Below are 14,583 nucleotides of genomic sequence, written 5' to 3'. Positions count from 1 at the left end.
TGAAGAAAAGAATGCCTAGATCAATCTGTCTTGAATTCTCATGAGCAAACAATATAAAAGCTAAAAGAGAATTGTTAGATAAAGAACAAGGATTTCCAACACATTTTCAAATACAGAAACTTGGATTTGAGGACAGACTGTGAGCAAAGTAACTGTTGTGATCATGCCTGACATGATCAGATACAAAAACTAGGATTGAGGACACATGGTCATTACATCTGCAATGAGAAATGGTTGTGAATATTAAATGATTTGAGCAAAACTATGCATAAAACTTGTTACCTTGAAAAATTGGTTCTTATTTTGCAACAAAATTCGAAAAAAATAACTTTTTTCACGTATCTATAGTTGCTTGAAGAGGACACATGGTGAGTGAAGAACAAAAAGAGACACCATTAGAACAATAGATAATAACATCAATGCAAGATAACTATTTGGTTCAAAACCTCAGCATTGACAAGCTGCAAAAGAAGCTGACCGAGAATTTTTAAAAAAAAAATGGAAAGGAGGCCTAATGAATAAGAGAAAGACTCAACTCTGAATATATTGGCAGGTATTGGCTGCAAAAATTCCAAAAATGAATGTTTTTTGGCTGCCAAGCATAACATGTTTGCAATATGGGCCAATATATTCAAATGCAAATTGCGATCATTTGATTATATTCATTATATCAAACATGTGTGCACACTTGAGAGATTCATGGTGAGGATACTTTTGAGTGAAAGTAAGCTTGATGAAAACTTTAGAGAAGGTGCTGTAATTGCATTATCAACCAACACTTAATCTTATCAAAGACTTTTGCAGAGAGGAACAAGCATTAAAACTAGTCTAAACTTAGTGAAGCTGGAAATTTCAAAGATCCAATACAAAAAAAATGATGTACACCTCCTCCGAAAGAAAAAATGATGGTCAAGAAGAAGCACATAATAGTTTCACTACGAACAAAAACCGGAAGCCCAATAAACAGACAATTCAATTATTTTTTTTTCCTCATTTAAGATAAGCTAAAATAACTACACCATGTAACAGACCTTTAGAGGAGAGAAGAGTTTGAGAGACAAGTTTATTAGGGCCAAGGCTTCTCCAGTTCGAGCAACTGCATCTGCACTTAAGCCAATACTTTCGAAGAATTCATGTCAACCTGCTACACAATTAAAGTGGCTGAATGTAAGAATTCAAAAGATTGGTGAGCACTAATAAAACCAGCAAGAAGCACATTTTGTCAACTTCTGTGGCTAAAATTTAACAAACGTATGTCCCTTTCTCAAGGACTTGAAGAAGAATTTAAAGTACCACTGTATCAAAACATGGTCATAACAAATAAAACAGTTTACCAAGCCTCACTGTATTAGGATCTGGGTCCAATCTTTTTTCTATTAGTGCAGTTGCTTCATAGGAAAACTATGAAGGACAAAAAAAATCTACTGCACTGATCTGTAGAAGAGCCAAAAAACAAAACTATTACCTTCTAACTTAAAACCCTTAATGGTATGATAGAACACATTCTTTCTAATTTAAAAACACAAGATCCATATTGCCATGAAACTTCTGACGGGACAGGGCCATTTATCAGAATTGTTGCAAATAAAAGGACTCTGAAATATATGATCCTAATATTGGCATCAAGTAACTTAAGATTTATAGATTTATAAAATCACAGCCTTATACCAGTGGGCCCAACAAAAAAAAAAGAAAAAAAAAACAAAAAAGGCAGAAAAAGATTAAAGAAAAATTTTGCATCAAGTGTGCAGAAAAAAAAAAAAGTTCAATTATGGGGAACTCCATAGTCCATTCCATGAAACATGGTAATATCAAACAATAAGGACCAAGAACAGTGCAAAGAATTCATCCACATGTAAAACATTGCCAAAACATAGGAATTAAAGTTGAAGGCAGCAAGCCTTCCAACACATTCTATTTGAAGAAAAGAACAACAAAGCACTTGAAGCCAGTGATACATGGCCGAAAATACAGGGAGACATATTCAGGCATAAGAAGAGCAGAATCCATTATAGAAGAACGAGCTTCATAACAAACAAGGACATTTTTATTTACCTTTACTTAAAGTAACTCTGAATGGCATCAAACACCAAATCGCTTACCTAGTCAAGAAGGGAAAAACAAAAGACTCTCTTAGAAAATGCTTAAAACCAATTGTAAAGAATGGATGATCATGCTAAGAAGATCAATATTAGAGAAGGAAAAAAAAAAGATTAGTAACACTGTAAACATGAACAACATGTGTCTTTATCCGAGCATCATTCTTTGCAGACATGGTAATTGATGTAATAAAGACTGGGATTCCAATTCACGAATCAACAAACAAAAAACTTCCAAAAGCACATACAAAAAATAATTCCAATTAAAAAACATGGAACCAGCCAATGTTTTTAATAGAAAACTTTGAACCTGGCAAGTATAAATACCTAACAATCTAAATAAATACACCGAGGAGAAAAGGTGTGATCTAAAACAATAACACCAAACTGCCAAAATTAAGTACTCAAAAAGTTCTTTAAACATCAAAATACCAGTATAAGCTGATCCTGTTACGTCATCCAAACATACCAGAAACAAAAACCTAAAGTTTCACGAAGACCCCACCGAAAAAACAGAATGAAACATATTCTTTAAAAAAAGAAGCAAAAAAAAGGGAAACGAAAAACAAGAAAACCTAAACTGTAGCTAGGGCTACAAATTTTAAGTCAAGAACTCTGAACAGTTAACCCCCTCCCCACCAAATTGAGAAATGGTTTCTATGTTCTTACCCTGCCAGTTGTAGCTTACCCTTGGTCGATGGTGTCAGGACTCAAGCAGCTGGCAGGCTGGGATTTCCAATGACCCCCCACCACGTCCAACTTGGACGCCCTCCCACAACCTACACACTGATTTCTCCTCCCCTCCATCCTCCCACCACATACTGACTGAGAAGAAATAAATAGAAAGAAAGCAAGAGAGAGAGAGAGAGAGAGAACAAAAGGAAACTGAAAAGTGGAAAGCAGAGTTTTGCCACCTGAGACAAGCGAGTCAGAAAAAATCAAGTTGGGAAACTGTTTTCTCAATTAAAAATCGAGTCGGTGACATTTTCGAGCCGAGACGAGCTTTGACAGTTCGAGTTCAGTGAACTCGAACTTGACTCGATTATTTGAACGAGTCGACTCATGAACTCGAGCTCGACTTGTTCAACAAATGATGCAGCTCGAACTCGTTTAAGCATTATTTGATGTACTTGAATTTAGTTATGTTTTGCTCTTCTTTTCCTGTGTCTTTCTTCGTTCGCAACTGATTGATTGAGATGATAAGCCTATTGGAATTATTTAATGTTTAATCTTTGTAGAGAGACTATGGTGAAGAATGTTTGGGATTTTTGTATCCGTTGGGCTTCTAGTGGCAGGACTTATGGTACGGGGTTCAGTATGCCCATGGATTAGATGTATTTGTGAGTGCTCTATTCGTTCTTGTTCTCCATTCTTGGACATGGAAAAAGTCTTTCCAACAACTGTTTTGGTGTAGAACTCTGGGAATTCTGATTGGATTGCTAGTTTGGGTGATAGAGTCGTGGAAACATCGTTTAGTGTGTTTGTATTTGATGCAATAGGATTTTTCAAGTTTCCCTTTAGATTATCGCTCTTGAATTCATTGCTTTTGGGCGATGGGTATGTTTTCCTGATAACTTTGTGCACTGTTTGTATCATCTTATTTGGATCGATCGATCAATCATTCTCTTGCTCAAGTATGTTTGTTCTATAAAAGACCATTCATCCTTGATAACGTCATTTCTTGTGATCTGTTCCTTTGACAATTTTGTCTGACAATCTTCCTAGGATTGATGGTGAATATCTACGTCTTTCTGTTTCTCTCTCTCCAAAATTTCGCACAGCTCACTTGGCAATTCATTTCTAGCCATTTCAGCCTGATAACACACCAGCTCACTCCAAAAAATCAGGTGCGTCTTCAACGGTTCATAACTCCAAGACATCAGGCATGGATCATGACTGCAGGAAATCGGGTGTAACTAATATGGCAGGAAATCAAATCAGCCACAAGAGTCAAGAGACCAAAATGCATCTTGATAAGGCTCCAGCAATAAATTAGAATTCCAGCAAATTAAGAGCAATAAATATGGAAGCAAAGCCAATCAGATGACCAACAAAAACGCCTCTTCACAATGATGAAAGATTTTGGGAGAATGTCAGTTTCTCCTATTCAAAACCAAAGGAGAAATTCAAGGAAACTAATTGTACGCCCATAGAAACTGATTCAAATTCGAATCAGACATAGCAATGTATAAATTCTGTGCTAAGAGAGCCAGATCATCATGAAATTGGTGACTGAGTCGTGGAGTAGGAATTTTTCTTCCGAACCACGTTAATTTCTTTTGTTCATCATCTTCATCATTCTTTCTCTTTTATAACTTTGACCGGCAAATTGCGAGAAGCCGGCATTTTACAAGTGCCGCAACTACTGTCGGTAACTCGCCATGTGGCGTTGGATTCGGGCAACTGTCTAGTATTTTTGGACAAATTTTCAGATTTTTTGGACAATCTTGTGAAGAGATACAAAATTTACAAGTGTCGCAGGTCTTCAACATGTCGACATCCGCAACAAATTCGGTAGCTAAGTACCCCTATCCTTCCACTGTAAATGTGGCTATTTTTGTTTCAATCAAACTGTCACACAAGAATTTCTTCTTGTGGAAAACAAAAATTCTTGGTCTCATAGAAAGCCAAGATTTGCTTGGGTTTATTGATGGTACGATTCTCACGCCATCTTCTACCATTGAATCCTTTGAAAATGGTGAAACCGTGAGAAGACCAAACCCTGAATATTCTGCTTGGAAAAAATCAGACTGTCTTCTAAGAGGATGGCTTACTGGGTCTCTCACATAAGAAGTCCTTGGGCTTGTCGTGGGACTTGAAACCTCTGAACATGTATGGAAAACCTAGACAAGAGCAATTGCTCGTGAGTCAAAGGACAGAGAAATCGTGCTGACAAGAAAACTACAACTCCTCTGCAAACAAGATAAACCTTTGACTGAATATGTTACTGGTTTCAAGGCTATATGTGATGAACTTGTAGCGATTGGGAAGCCTCTTGAGGATGACGACAAAGTCTTTTGGCTTGTTAACGGTCTCGGACCAGGATATGAGTCGTTCATGACTTCTATCCTCAAGCCGCCGATTCCCTCATATCTTGATGCAGTGTCACTACTTCAAGGGCACGAAACAGTGAAGGACTTACATGTGGGAGAGACTAGGTTGAACAACCAATTGGCCTTCTTCACGCAACAGTCCAACAATCAAACCAACAGAAAACGATACAACAATAGTTGGTGCAATACCAATAGCAACAATAGTCGGTTCAACTCCAAGGGACGTGGGTTCAATCTAGCAACTCGGACTCGAAATCAGCAAGGATCGGCCAATGGAGAGACGAACAAATCTAAGGTACCATGTCAGATTTGTGGCCTAAATAATCATAATGCCTTTAAATGTTATCACAGGTTTGATCATGCTTATCAACCACGTGATATGCCACGGGCATTCACTGCTATGAAAATCACTGATCCTACTAATCGAGACTGGTTTCCTGACACCCGAGCAAGTTCTCATGTGACCGATGATCCAGGTAAACTCAAAAGATGCATTCCATATAAAGGAACAAACAAAATCATGGTAGGAAATGGCCAACATCTTGGTACTACACATTTTGGAGTTGCCGATATCCATGTGGGAAATCGCACAATTCCTCTCGACAACGTTCTTGTTGTGTCCGACATCAAGAAAAATCTTATTTCAGTTAGTCAACTCACTTCTACTATGTCTTATGTGTTTGAATTCCCTTCAAATTTCTTTGCTATTAAGGACAAGGAGACCAGTGAAGTGACTAAAACAAGGTCCAAAGAAGGCGATCTATATGCTCCCAAGCCAAAACCAAAGAATGTGTTCTTTTCAACACGATTGCAATCAGCTCCTTTTGAAGTGTGGCATGGATGACTTGGTCATCTACATCATAAAGTGTTAGAGTTTATGAGTGCAAATAAGTTGATTATAGTGACAGGAAATTTGCCTAAATCTTTTACTTGTGCTAGTTGTCAGATGGGAAAGGCGTGCAGTGCAGCCTTCCATTTCTTTCTACTGATGATGACTGTGATTCTTTATTTACTAAAGTGCATTGTGACTTATGGGGACTGGCTCCTATTGCATCTTGCTAGAATCTAAGATATTATGATTTGTTTGTGGATCAATTCTCTAAATATTCATGGACTTATCCCTAAAACAAAAATCTGAATTTTTTTCCAAATTTCTTGAATTTCACAAAATGATTCAAACACAATTTGATGCAAAGCTTAGAGTTTTTCAAGGTGATGAAGGGGGCGAGTCTAACAGTTCGATTCTTACAGATTATTTAAAGAAGAAAAACATCAAACATTAAAAATCTTGTCCTAAGATGCCAGAGCAAAATGGTATGGTGGAAAGAAAACATAGATCGGTTATAGAATTAGGTCTTACTATGTATTTCATAGTCATCTTCCAGCTCAATATTGGGTTGAGGCTTTTTCCACTGCAGTTTGGCTTATCAACCGACTTCCATCACAAGTTTTACACATGCAAAGTCCGTATGAGTTGCATTTCAAGAAACGGCCTGATTATTCTTGTCTTCACGCTTTTGGATCTAGATGCTATCCTTACCTTAGAGGACATACAAATCATAAGTCTCACCCCAAGTCATTACCTTGTGTGTTTCTTGGATATAGCAACCATCGTGAAGGGTATAGATGTCTATATCCTCCCACTGGACGTGTATATATCTCCCGTCATGTCATGTTTGATGAAACCCATTTTCTGTACAACAACACCATGCCAACTCCTAGGCCCACAACCTCTAATGCTGACTTTGTATCTTTTTCAGATTCGTCCAATGAGCCTCATCTTGAATCTCAACGTCTAGCCCAAATGCATAATACCGAAGACCCTTCTCCTATGTCACCTATACCTATACCAGCCCCTACATCACCTCTCCAACTCGAGCCACCCAGTTCACCATTAGTCCCATCAACTATCTCCTCCTCAACTCATTTTATGACTACTCGATCCAAATCTGGCATCATAAAACCTAATCCTAAGTATGCCTTTACCAGCTCATCCATTCCAATTGAAAAATCACATTACTCCCTTGCCCTCAAACACCCAGGCAGGCTGGTATCAGGCTATGAAAGATGAAATGGTTGCTTTACAGGCAAACCATACTTGGGATCTCGTGCCTCATACACCAAACATGCATGTGATCGGGAGCCGCTGGGTCTTCAAAACTAAACTCAAAGGAGATGGGCAGATTGAACGGCTCAAAACGGGTCTCGTAGCACAAGGATATAACCAGGTTCAAGGTCTGGACTTCTTGGAAACCTTCTCACAAGTGGTAAAATTTGCTACTATAAGAATCGTTCTTAGTCTTGTCCTCGCATTTAATTGCCCTCGAGCTTTTTATGGATTGAAACAAGCACCTCAGGCGTGGTATGACAGATTTGCTCAATTTCTATTCCCTATGGACTTCCATGCTAGTGTCACCAATCTGTCTCTCTTTGTTCGCAGACAAGAAAAATCTATCACTATTCTATTACTGTAAGTTGATGACATCATTCTTACAGGAAATTCACATTCATTTATAATGTCATTCCTCGTCACCGTCAGACAACAATTTGCTATGAATGATCTGGGTGATCTGAATTACTTCTTGGGAATTCAAGTTGCAAGGACTTCCAATGGCTTGTTTATGCATCAGTCTAGATATGCTCAAGACATTATTTCTAGAGTGCAAATGCAGCAATGTAAAATAGTGAGCGCACCTATTACTATTGGTTCCAAATCTCCTGAGGAAATTGATCCTCCTTATTCCAATGCTACCGCATATCAAAGTCTTGTAGGTGTACTTTAGTACTTGACCCTTACACAGCCAGATCTCTCCTATGCAGTCAATTTTGCATGTCAATTCATGCATGCCCCAATGATGAAGCATTTTTAAATCTTGAAACACATTATACAATATGTTCGAGGCACATCTCAATATGGTATCCAGTTCTATAAATCCCAATATTTGACTCTCTGAGCGTACTCTGATGCAGACTGGGTGGGCTGTCCAGATACACGCCGATCTACTTCAGGATACTGCACATTTCTTGGTCCAAATTGTATATCCTGGAGCTGTAAGAAATAACCAACTGTTGCTCGCTCATCCTGTGAAGCTGAATACTGGGCCCTCGCCAGAGCTGCTGCTCAAATTAAATGGCTTACCTTCATTTTACAAGATCTCGGCGTCTACCTCTCCAAAGCTCCAATTCTATTGAGTGACAACATTTTGGCACTACATACCACTATCAAAACAGTCTTTCATTCACGTATGAAACATCTTGGAACTTGATTATCATTTTGTTCGTGAAAAAGTCACACTGGGAAATATGAATACTCAATTCGTCACAACCGAAGGTCAGCTTGCAGATCTTTTTACCAAACCATTGTCTCAGCAACGAGTCAGCATCTTGGCTTACATATGCAGCCTTCCCTTCGGTTGAGGGGCGATGATAACGCACCTGCTCACTCCAGAAAATTAGGTGTGTCTTCAACGGTTCATAACTCCAAGACATCAGGCGTGGATCATAACTGCAGGAAATCAGGTGTAACTAATATAGCAGAAAATCAAATCAGCCACGAGAGTCAAGAGACTAAAACACATCTTCATAAGGCTCCAGCAATAAATCAGAATTCCAGCAAATTAAGAGCAATAAATATGCAAAGCCAATCGGACAAGCAACAAAAATGCCTCTACACAATGATGAAAGATTTCAGGAGAATGTCAGTTTCTCCTATTCAAAGCCAAAGGAGAAATTCAAGCAAACAGATTGTACGCCCATGGAAACTGATTCAAATTCGAATCAGACATAGCAATGTATAAATACTGTGCTAAGGGAACTAGATCATCATGAAATTGATGACTGAGTCGTGGAGTAGGAATTTTTCTTCCGAACCACATTAATTTCTTTTGTTCATCATCTTCATCCTTTTTTCTCTTGTACAGGCTAACAATTAACTTTATGCCAAAGTACTTGACAATGTCAGAGTGGCAGAATGCAGCATTTTCAAAGATCAGAAAGCAGAATCCTGTGAACTACATAAGGAGTCAAGAAGAGCAATCTTGCTCTCTGTCTCCCTCTTGGGTAACACATCTATTTTTATTTTTCTTTAGTCCATGTCTTAATTGATGAAGTTTCTACAAGAATTTGTGTGGCGTCTATGGATTTTCCTGGGCATATTTATGAATGCAGGAAAATTGGTCGCATTTCATACCCTCTTGTTGGGTTTTCCTAGGGTAAAAAGGCATGTCCTGGAGAGTTCCATTTGTTTGTTAGGAAATGGAATTAATTCCTGTTCCGACTTGAAGAATTAAGAGTTTTCAGTGGAAAGGTAAGCCACTTAAATGTGTTTGCCAAGTGTAGTTTCCTGAAAGACGATTTCAGTTTTGATATTTCAGTTATTTCTTTTTGAAAAAAAAGTTTGTCCGTTGTACAGCTGTGCCAAACACTTGAATATTGAGCTGCAACCATGGGAAGATTGTATTTTATGCTTATGGTATATTAAAGGTAAAATACTTAGTCATCAGTGTTTAACCACCGATAATATTCTCATGTGCAACTGATTTATTAGCAAGTAGCTTATGATGCAGACTGTTTACAAGTGGTTGTTTACTGTTTAAGCGATTGTGCTTTCAGCGGCCAAAGACTAAAATATCACCTCTTCTTTTCTCTTTGACTTTCTCTCTCACTTTTCTCTTGGAAAAATCAAATGGTCACGTGCCAACCAATTTCTCTCCTTCTAAATCAGCCTTTTTTTCATTTTTTTCCAAAATATCAGGCTATTTTCCATTTTTTTTAACGGCCAAAGACTAAAACATCACCTTTTTCTCTCTTTAAATTTCTCTCAAAATTTTATCCTGAAAAAATCAAATGGTCAAGTACGTACCAATTTCACTCACTCTCTCTCTCTCTCTCTCTCTCTCTCTCTATATATATATATATATATATATATATATATATATATATATATATGGAAAAAGTAGAGAGGGAAAAAGAGAGAATCTCGAGTTCTTTTAATATGAAAATTTGATTGCATTCATCTTTCATCTCAGCATCCTCCTTTCTATATCAAAATTAAACAAAGAGAGAAAAAGGATGGTATACCAATAAGAATAACGTATGGGAAGTAGTGGAAGAGCGGCCTGCTCATGGTTTTCATTCATTTGGCTTTTTTCAAAAAGCAGCCACATAGATGTGTTTGAGATGTTTTAATAAAATGTTGAGTGTTTAGTTGTATAAATTAATTTATAACATGAAAAGGCTACATATTTTTTTATTCTTATAAATCTTGATCTATTGCATTGGACGTTGGTGATTTCTTTATCTTGTAAAATTGGAAATTCCAGACTTTGAGTGCTTATTTTACTCACTAAATAAATGGCCCTATTTTTGCGATATAGAAGAGTTTTGACAAAATATAACTATAAAATTTTTAAAATAAAGCAAATACCTGTTAAGCAGTCGGTGGGCAAAAGAAGGGTTTCTATTAAGAAATTGAAAATGTGAAGGCACTTTTCAAAATTACAGCAAGTTATCAAGGACGACGTGAAAATTTTCTATAATAACCCCGCCAACCATTAAGGTTCTCTCAAAAATTTCCTGCCAAAAGCAAGAAGCCAGGAAGAAAGAGAGAGAGAGCATCAGAGCACTGACACGTAGACCTGGGCAGCGGGCTGAGCCGCTGCGGGGTACCCGAGACCCAGGCCAGCTGACACAGGCGGCCTTGCTGATTAGTAATTCTTTTTGTCGGTCTTGTTTTTAAAATTATTTTGAGAGCCAGAGATTGATGGAAACTTAGGTACTGATCGTATTTGATGTGTATGAATTTAGTTCTTTCTTGCTCTTCTTTTTCGGTGTCCTTCATTCTCAATCGACTGATTGAGTTGATAAGCCTAGTAGTTGTTTCTTGCTTGATCTTTTTCGAGAAACTCTGTTGAAGAATGTTTGGGATTTCTAGGTCCGTTGGGCTTCAGGTGACTGGATTTGTGGAAGACCATTCAGTATGCCAATGGATTGGATGTATTCAAGATTGTTTTGTTCCTTCTCGTTCTCATTTCTTGGACATGAAAAAAAAAAATTCCGACTTCGTCTGTTTTGGTGTGTAACTCTGGGATTTCTTGTTGGATTGTTGGTTTCGGTGATAAAGTTGCTGGAAGATCGTTTAGTGTGTGATGCATTATAATTTTCAAATTCTCCTATGGATTCACACTCTTGAATTCGTTGATGTCTGCTTTTGTTATAGCTTTGTGTGTTGTTTGTGCCATCTTCCATGGATTGATCACTCAATCTCTAGTTCAATATGTTTGTTCAGGAGAGGACCGTTTGTCCTTGATAGCGTCATATCTTGTGATATGTTCCTTTGACCATTTTGTTTCACAATCTTCTTAGGGCTCGCGGTGAATATCTGCAACTTTCTGCTCTCTCTCTCTCTCTCTCTCTGAAATTTCTCCCAGCTCACCTTGCTAATTATTTAGTGCCTTATCTCATTTTACAAATAACTTAGTGGGCAAGAATGTGACAATTCCAAAATGACAAGAAAGCAACATTTTTAGATAGATGAAGGCAGAGACCCGGGAAATACCTAAGGAGTCAAGAACAGCAATCTTGCTCTCCGTCTTACTCAATGTGAACCTTCTCTATGTTTATTTTTCTTTAGTTCTTGTCATAATTGAAGTTTTTTCAAGAATTCGTATGGCATCTGTGGGTCTTCTTCGGCATTTTATGAACTTTATAAAATTTGTCTAATTGCTAACCCTCCTTTTGGTTTTCCTTAGGGTAAAAAAGGGTGTTTTGGACATTTATTTGTTATGAAATAGAATTAATTCTTGTTGAGACTTTAAGAATTAGGAGTTTTCAGTGGATAGGTAAGCTACTTAAACATATTGGCTGAAATGCCGGTTCCTGATTTCAGTTTTGATATTTGAGTTATTACATTACTATAAAACGTTTTTCAATCGTACAACTGTGGCAAATAATTGAATATTGAGCTGCAATAATGGTAAACTGTCCTTTATGGTTATGGTATGTTAAATACAAATACTTGGTCACCAGTGTTTAAACAAACACAATGTTGTCATGTGGCAACTGATTTATTATCTAATAGCTTATGATGCGGACACTTTGTTTTTTTTGTCATCATTTTGAACGAATGTGTGAGCAATACCATTTCATGATCGCATTGCAAGTGGGTGTATACTGTTTTGGCAAAATATAACTATAATGTTTTTTCAAAATAAAGTAAGTACCTGTTCATGCACATAACGACTTTTGATCCTACCATGACTCACATCGGTCAGGACAATCTAATATCACAATAGGCCCAGTCCTCTTTGTGGTTGAAAGGTTAACTTCTTTCTTGAAATGTTTGATCCCTCCCTGCACTTGTTGAGCATGCAACCATTTTGAATTCTAATTAGATTGTTACTTTCTTGTTTCTATTATGAAATCAAGATCACAATTTTTACCACATCTACGTCTTGATACGATGTCCCAACAACCAAATAGATACACCCATTGCCTGACCAAAGCAAAAACCCTTGTTCAAGGCATCTTATGGGGGTTTTCCTTTTCACATATGAGGGACTCTGGTCATTATAAATAATACATGCACATGCATATAATACATTCACATGCATACATCATAGGGTAGTTATAACTTCCATCATTTTTGTCCAATGTCCATAAAATAAATTCTCAAGAAAATTAAATTTTATTTGATGACACACTTTAGAGAAAGAGTAGAAAAAACGTTGAGCAAATCCTCAGTGCAACTAATAAATTTTATTTGTTCCCCAACTCAAATATCTAATGCTCGGATAAACCCAATCTTATTCACAATATAGACTAAAGCTTTCTATGTCCCTTTTTCCTTTCACGTAAGCATTTGGAATGAGTGATACCTTGCAAACAACAATAATCATTTCTTAGTAAAAATAGAAGGCCTCTCTGTCTCTCTCTCTCTCTCTCTCACACACACACACATGCATATTAGTAATGGGTGTCTTCGAGATTATTAGCATGAATTTGCTTTTCTGCTATGCTTCTAATTCTTTTAAGTTGGCTGTTATTATAGACCATAAAGGTTAGGTGCCTGTTTCCCAAGTACAGATCTCTCTCTCTCTCTGCAAACATATTAGTAATGGGTTGTGCATGCTTCCCAAGTACAGATATCTCCTGGTCTCTCTTTCTCTCCACGCACAGATTAGTAATGGGTGTCTTCGAGATTACTAGCATGAAATTGATTTTCTGCTACGCTTCTAACTTTTTTAAGTTGGTTGCTGGTATGGGCCATAATAAAGGCAAGTGCACATTTACTTCATTCTGCATTTTCTTGTGTCTTTAACATTTGCATCAAATAGTTTAGATTTTTGAACTCAGTGATATGATTTGACCCGATTGGATTCATGCTAGATGAAATGTAACGGTCTTGGGAGGATTCTGAGTTAAGGCATGATCAGCAAGTTCCAATGAAAGGCATCTGCGTGGGAGAACTTTCCTTAATTTATTGCAAACATGATCAACAAGTTTATTCCTACTTTTTTGTTTTATTGCAAGTTGATAAGCAAATCCCCTTCATAGAATGTTGCCACAGGGGAGTTTGGTTTGATTCAAGAAAGCTATAAGGCTTCATGAAACATCATGAAATGGGCTTATGCATGATATCTTTATCTGCATAATGCAGTTTATGTTTTTGCTGTCTGAAGGGACTGATAAAAGCCTAAAACACATACCTGGTATCTTCTAGAATCAAAATGTTTCAAAGAGATGGTAGCCCATGGGCAAACACCATTGATTACTTTTAAAGGAAGACAACCCGAGAACGATCTCAGACTGCATTTCTGCATGCCATGCCAAACATTTGTCTATTTTGGAATTAGAATGCGTTGATTATGTATGTTTCTTTTTAACCAGATGGCTGAAATGGATCTCCTCTCTTTGACATCCTTCATTACTGTTGATGCATACTCAGAGTAGTTGTTAGTTTACATATTTTAATGATGTAGTGGACCTTTATTGCAACTTGGAGACGAAACTGCATTACTATTTTTGATGTAGACATTGAAACAGCAAGTCAATTGCTTTCTTCCATTATTTTGAATATTATTCATATAGTAATTGCATAATTTAACAACTAAATCTTATGTTTGTGCTAATACCTTTGGAATTTTCTGTCATCTATGTCATTAGTTACTGATTTCTAGTTCAGAACTTGCTATGCCCTTATACTTGCCATTAGACACATATGTATTTTCATTTTCAGTTCATCAAGCTGTTATGATGTCTTGTTCGAAGATGAAGCTCCGAAAAAAGTATGACATCTTGTTCAAAGGTGGTGCAAGGGGCATATTTGATTTTGTTGGGCTTCTTTTTGTTATGGTGGATGAGTACATGAAGCTACATATGTACTTTCTTCTATGGATACTCTACACACGCACTTGGCTTTATATTTAACGTTC

The 14,583-nt window shown here is 37.2% G+C and overlaps 1 protein-coding gene across 1 annotated transcript; it reads left to right on the top strand.

Moving 5' to 3' along the window:
- The first annotated feature begins 7,212 nt into the window (after positions 1-7,212).
- On the top strand, positions 7,213-8,344 carry LOC116267877 (uncharacterized). Its single transcript, XM_031649811.1, has 2 exons — positions 7,213-7,419; positions 8,123-8,344. Exons 1-2 carry the CDS (start codon positions 7,213-7,215, stop codon positions 8,342-8,344), a joined length of 429 nt encoding a protein of 142 aa, XP_031505671.1.
- The last annotated feature ends 6,239 nt before the right edge of the window (positions 8,345-14,583 follow it).

Source organism: Nymphaea colorata, unplaced genomic scaffold (assembly GCF_008831285.2).
Source record: "Nymphaea colorata isolate Beijing-Zhang1983 unplaced genomic scaffold, ASM883128v2 scaffold0001, whole genome shotgun sequence".
NCBI classification, from domain to species: domain Eukaryota; kingdom Viridiplantae; phylum Streptophyta; class Magnoliopsida; order Nymphaeales; family Nymphaeaceae; genus Nymphaea; species Nymphaea colorata.
Note: the sequence above shows the minus strand (reverse complement) of the source record. Positions and strands in the feature narration are given on the sequence as shown.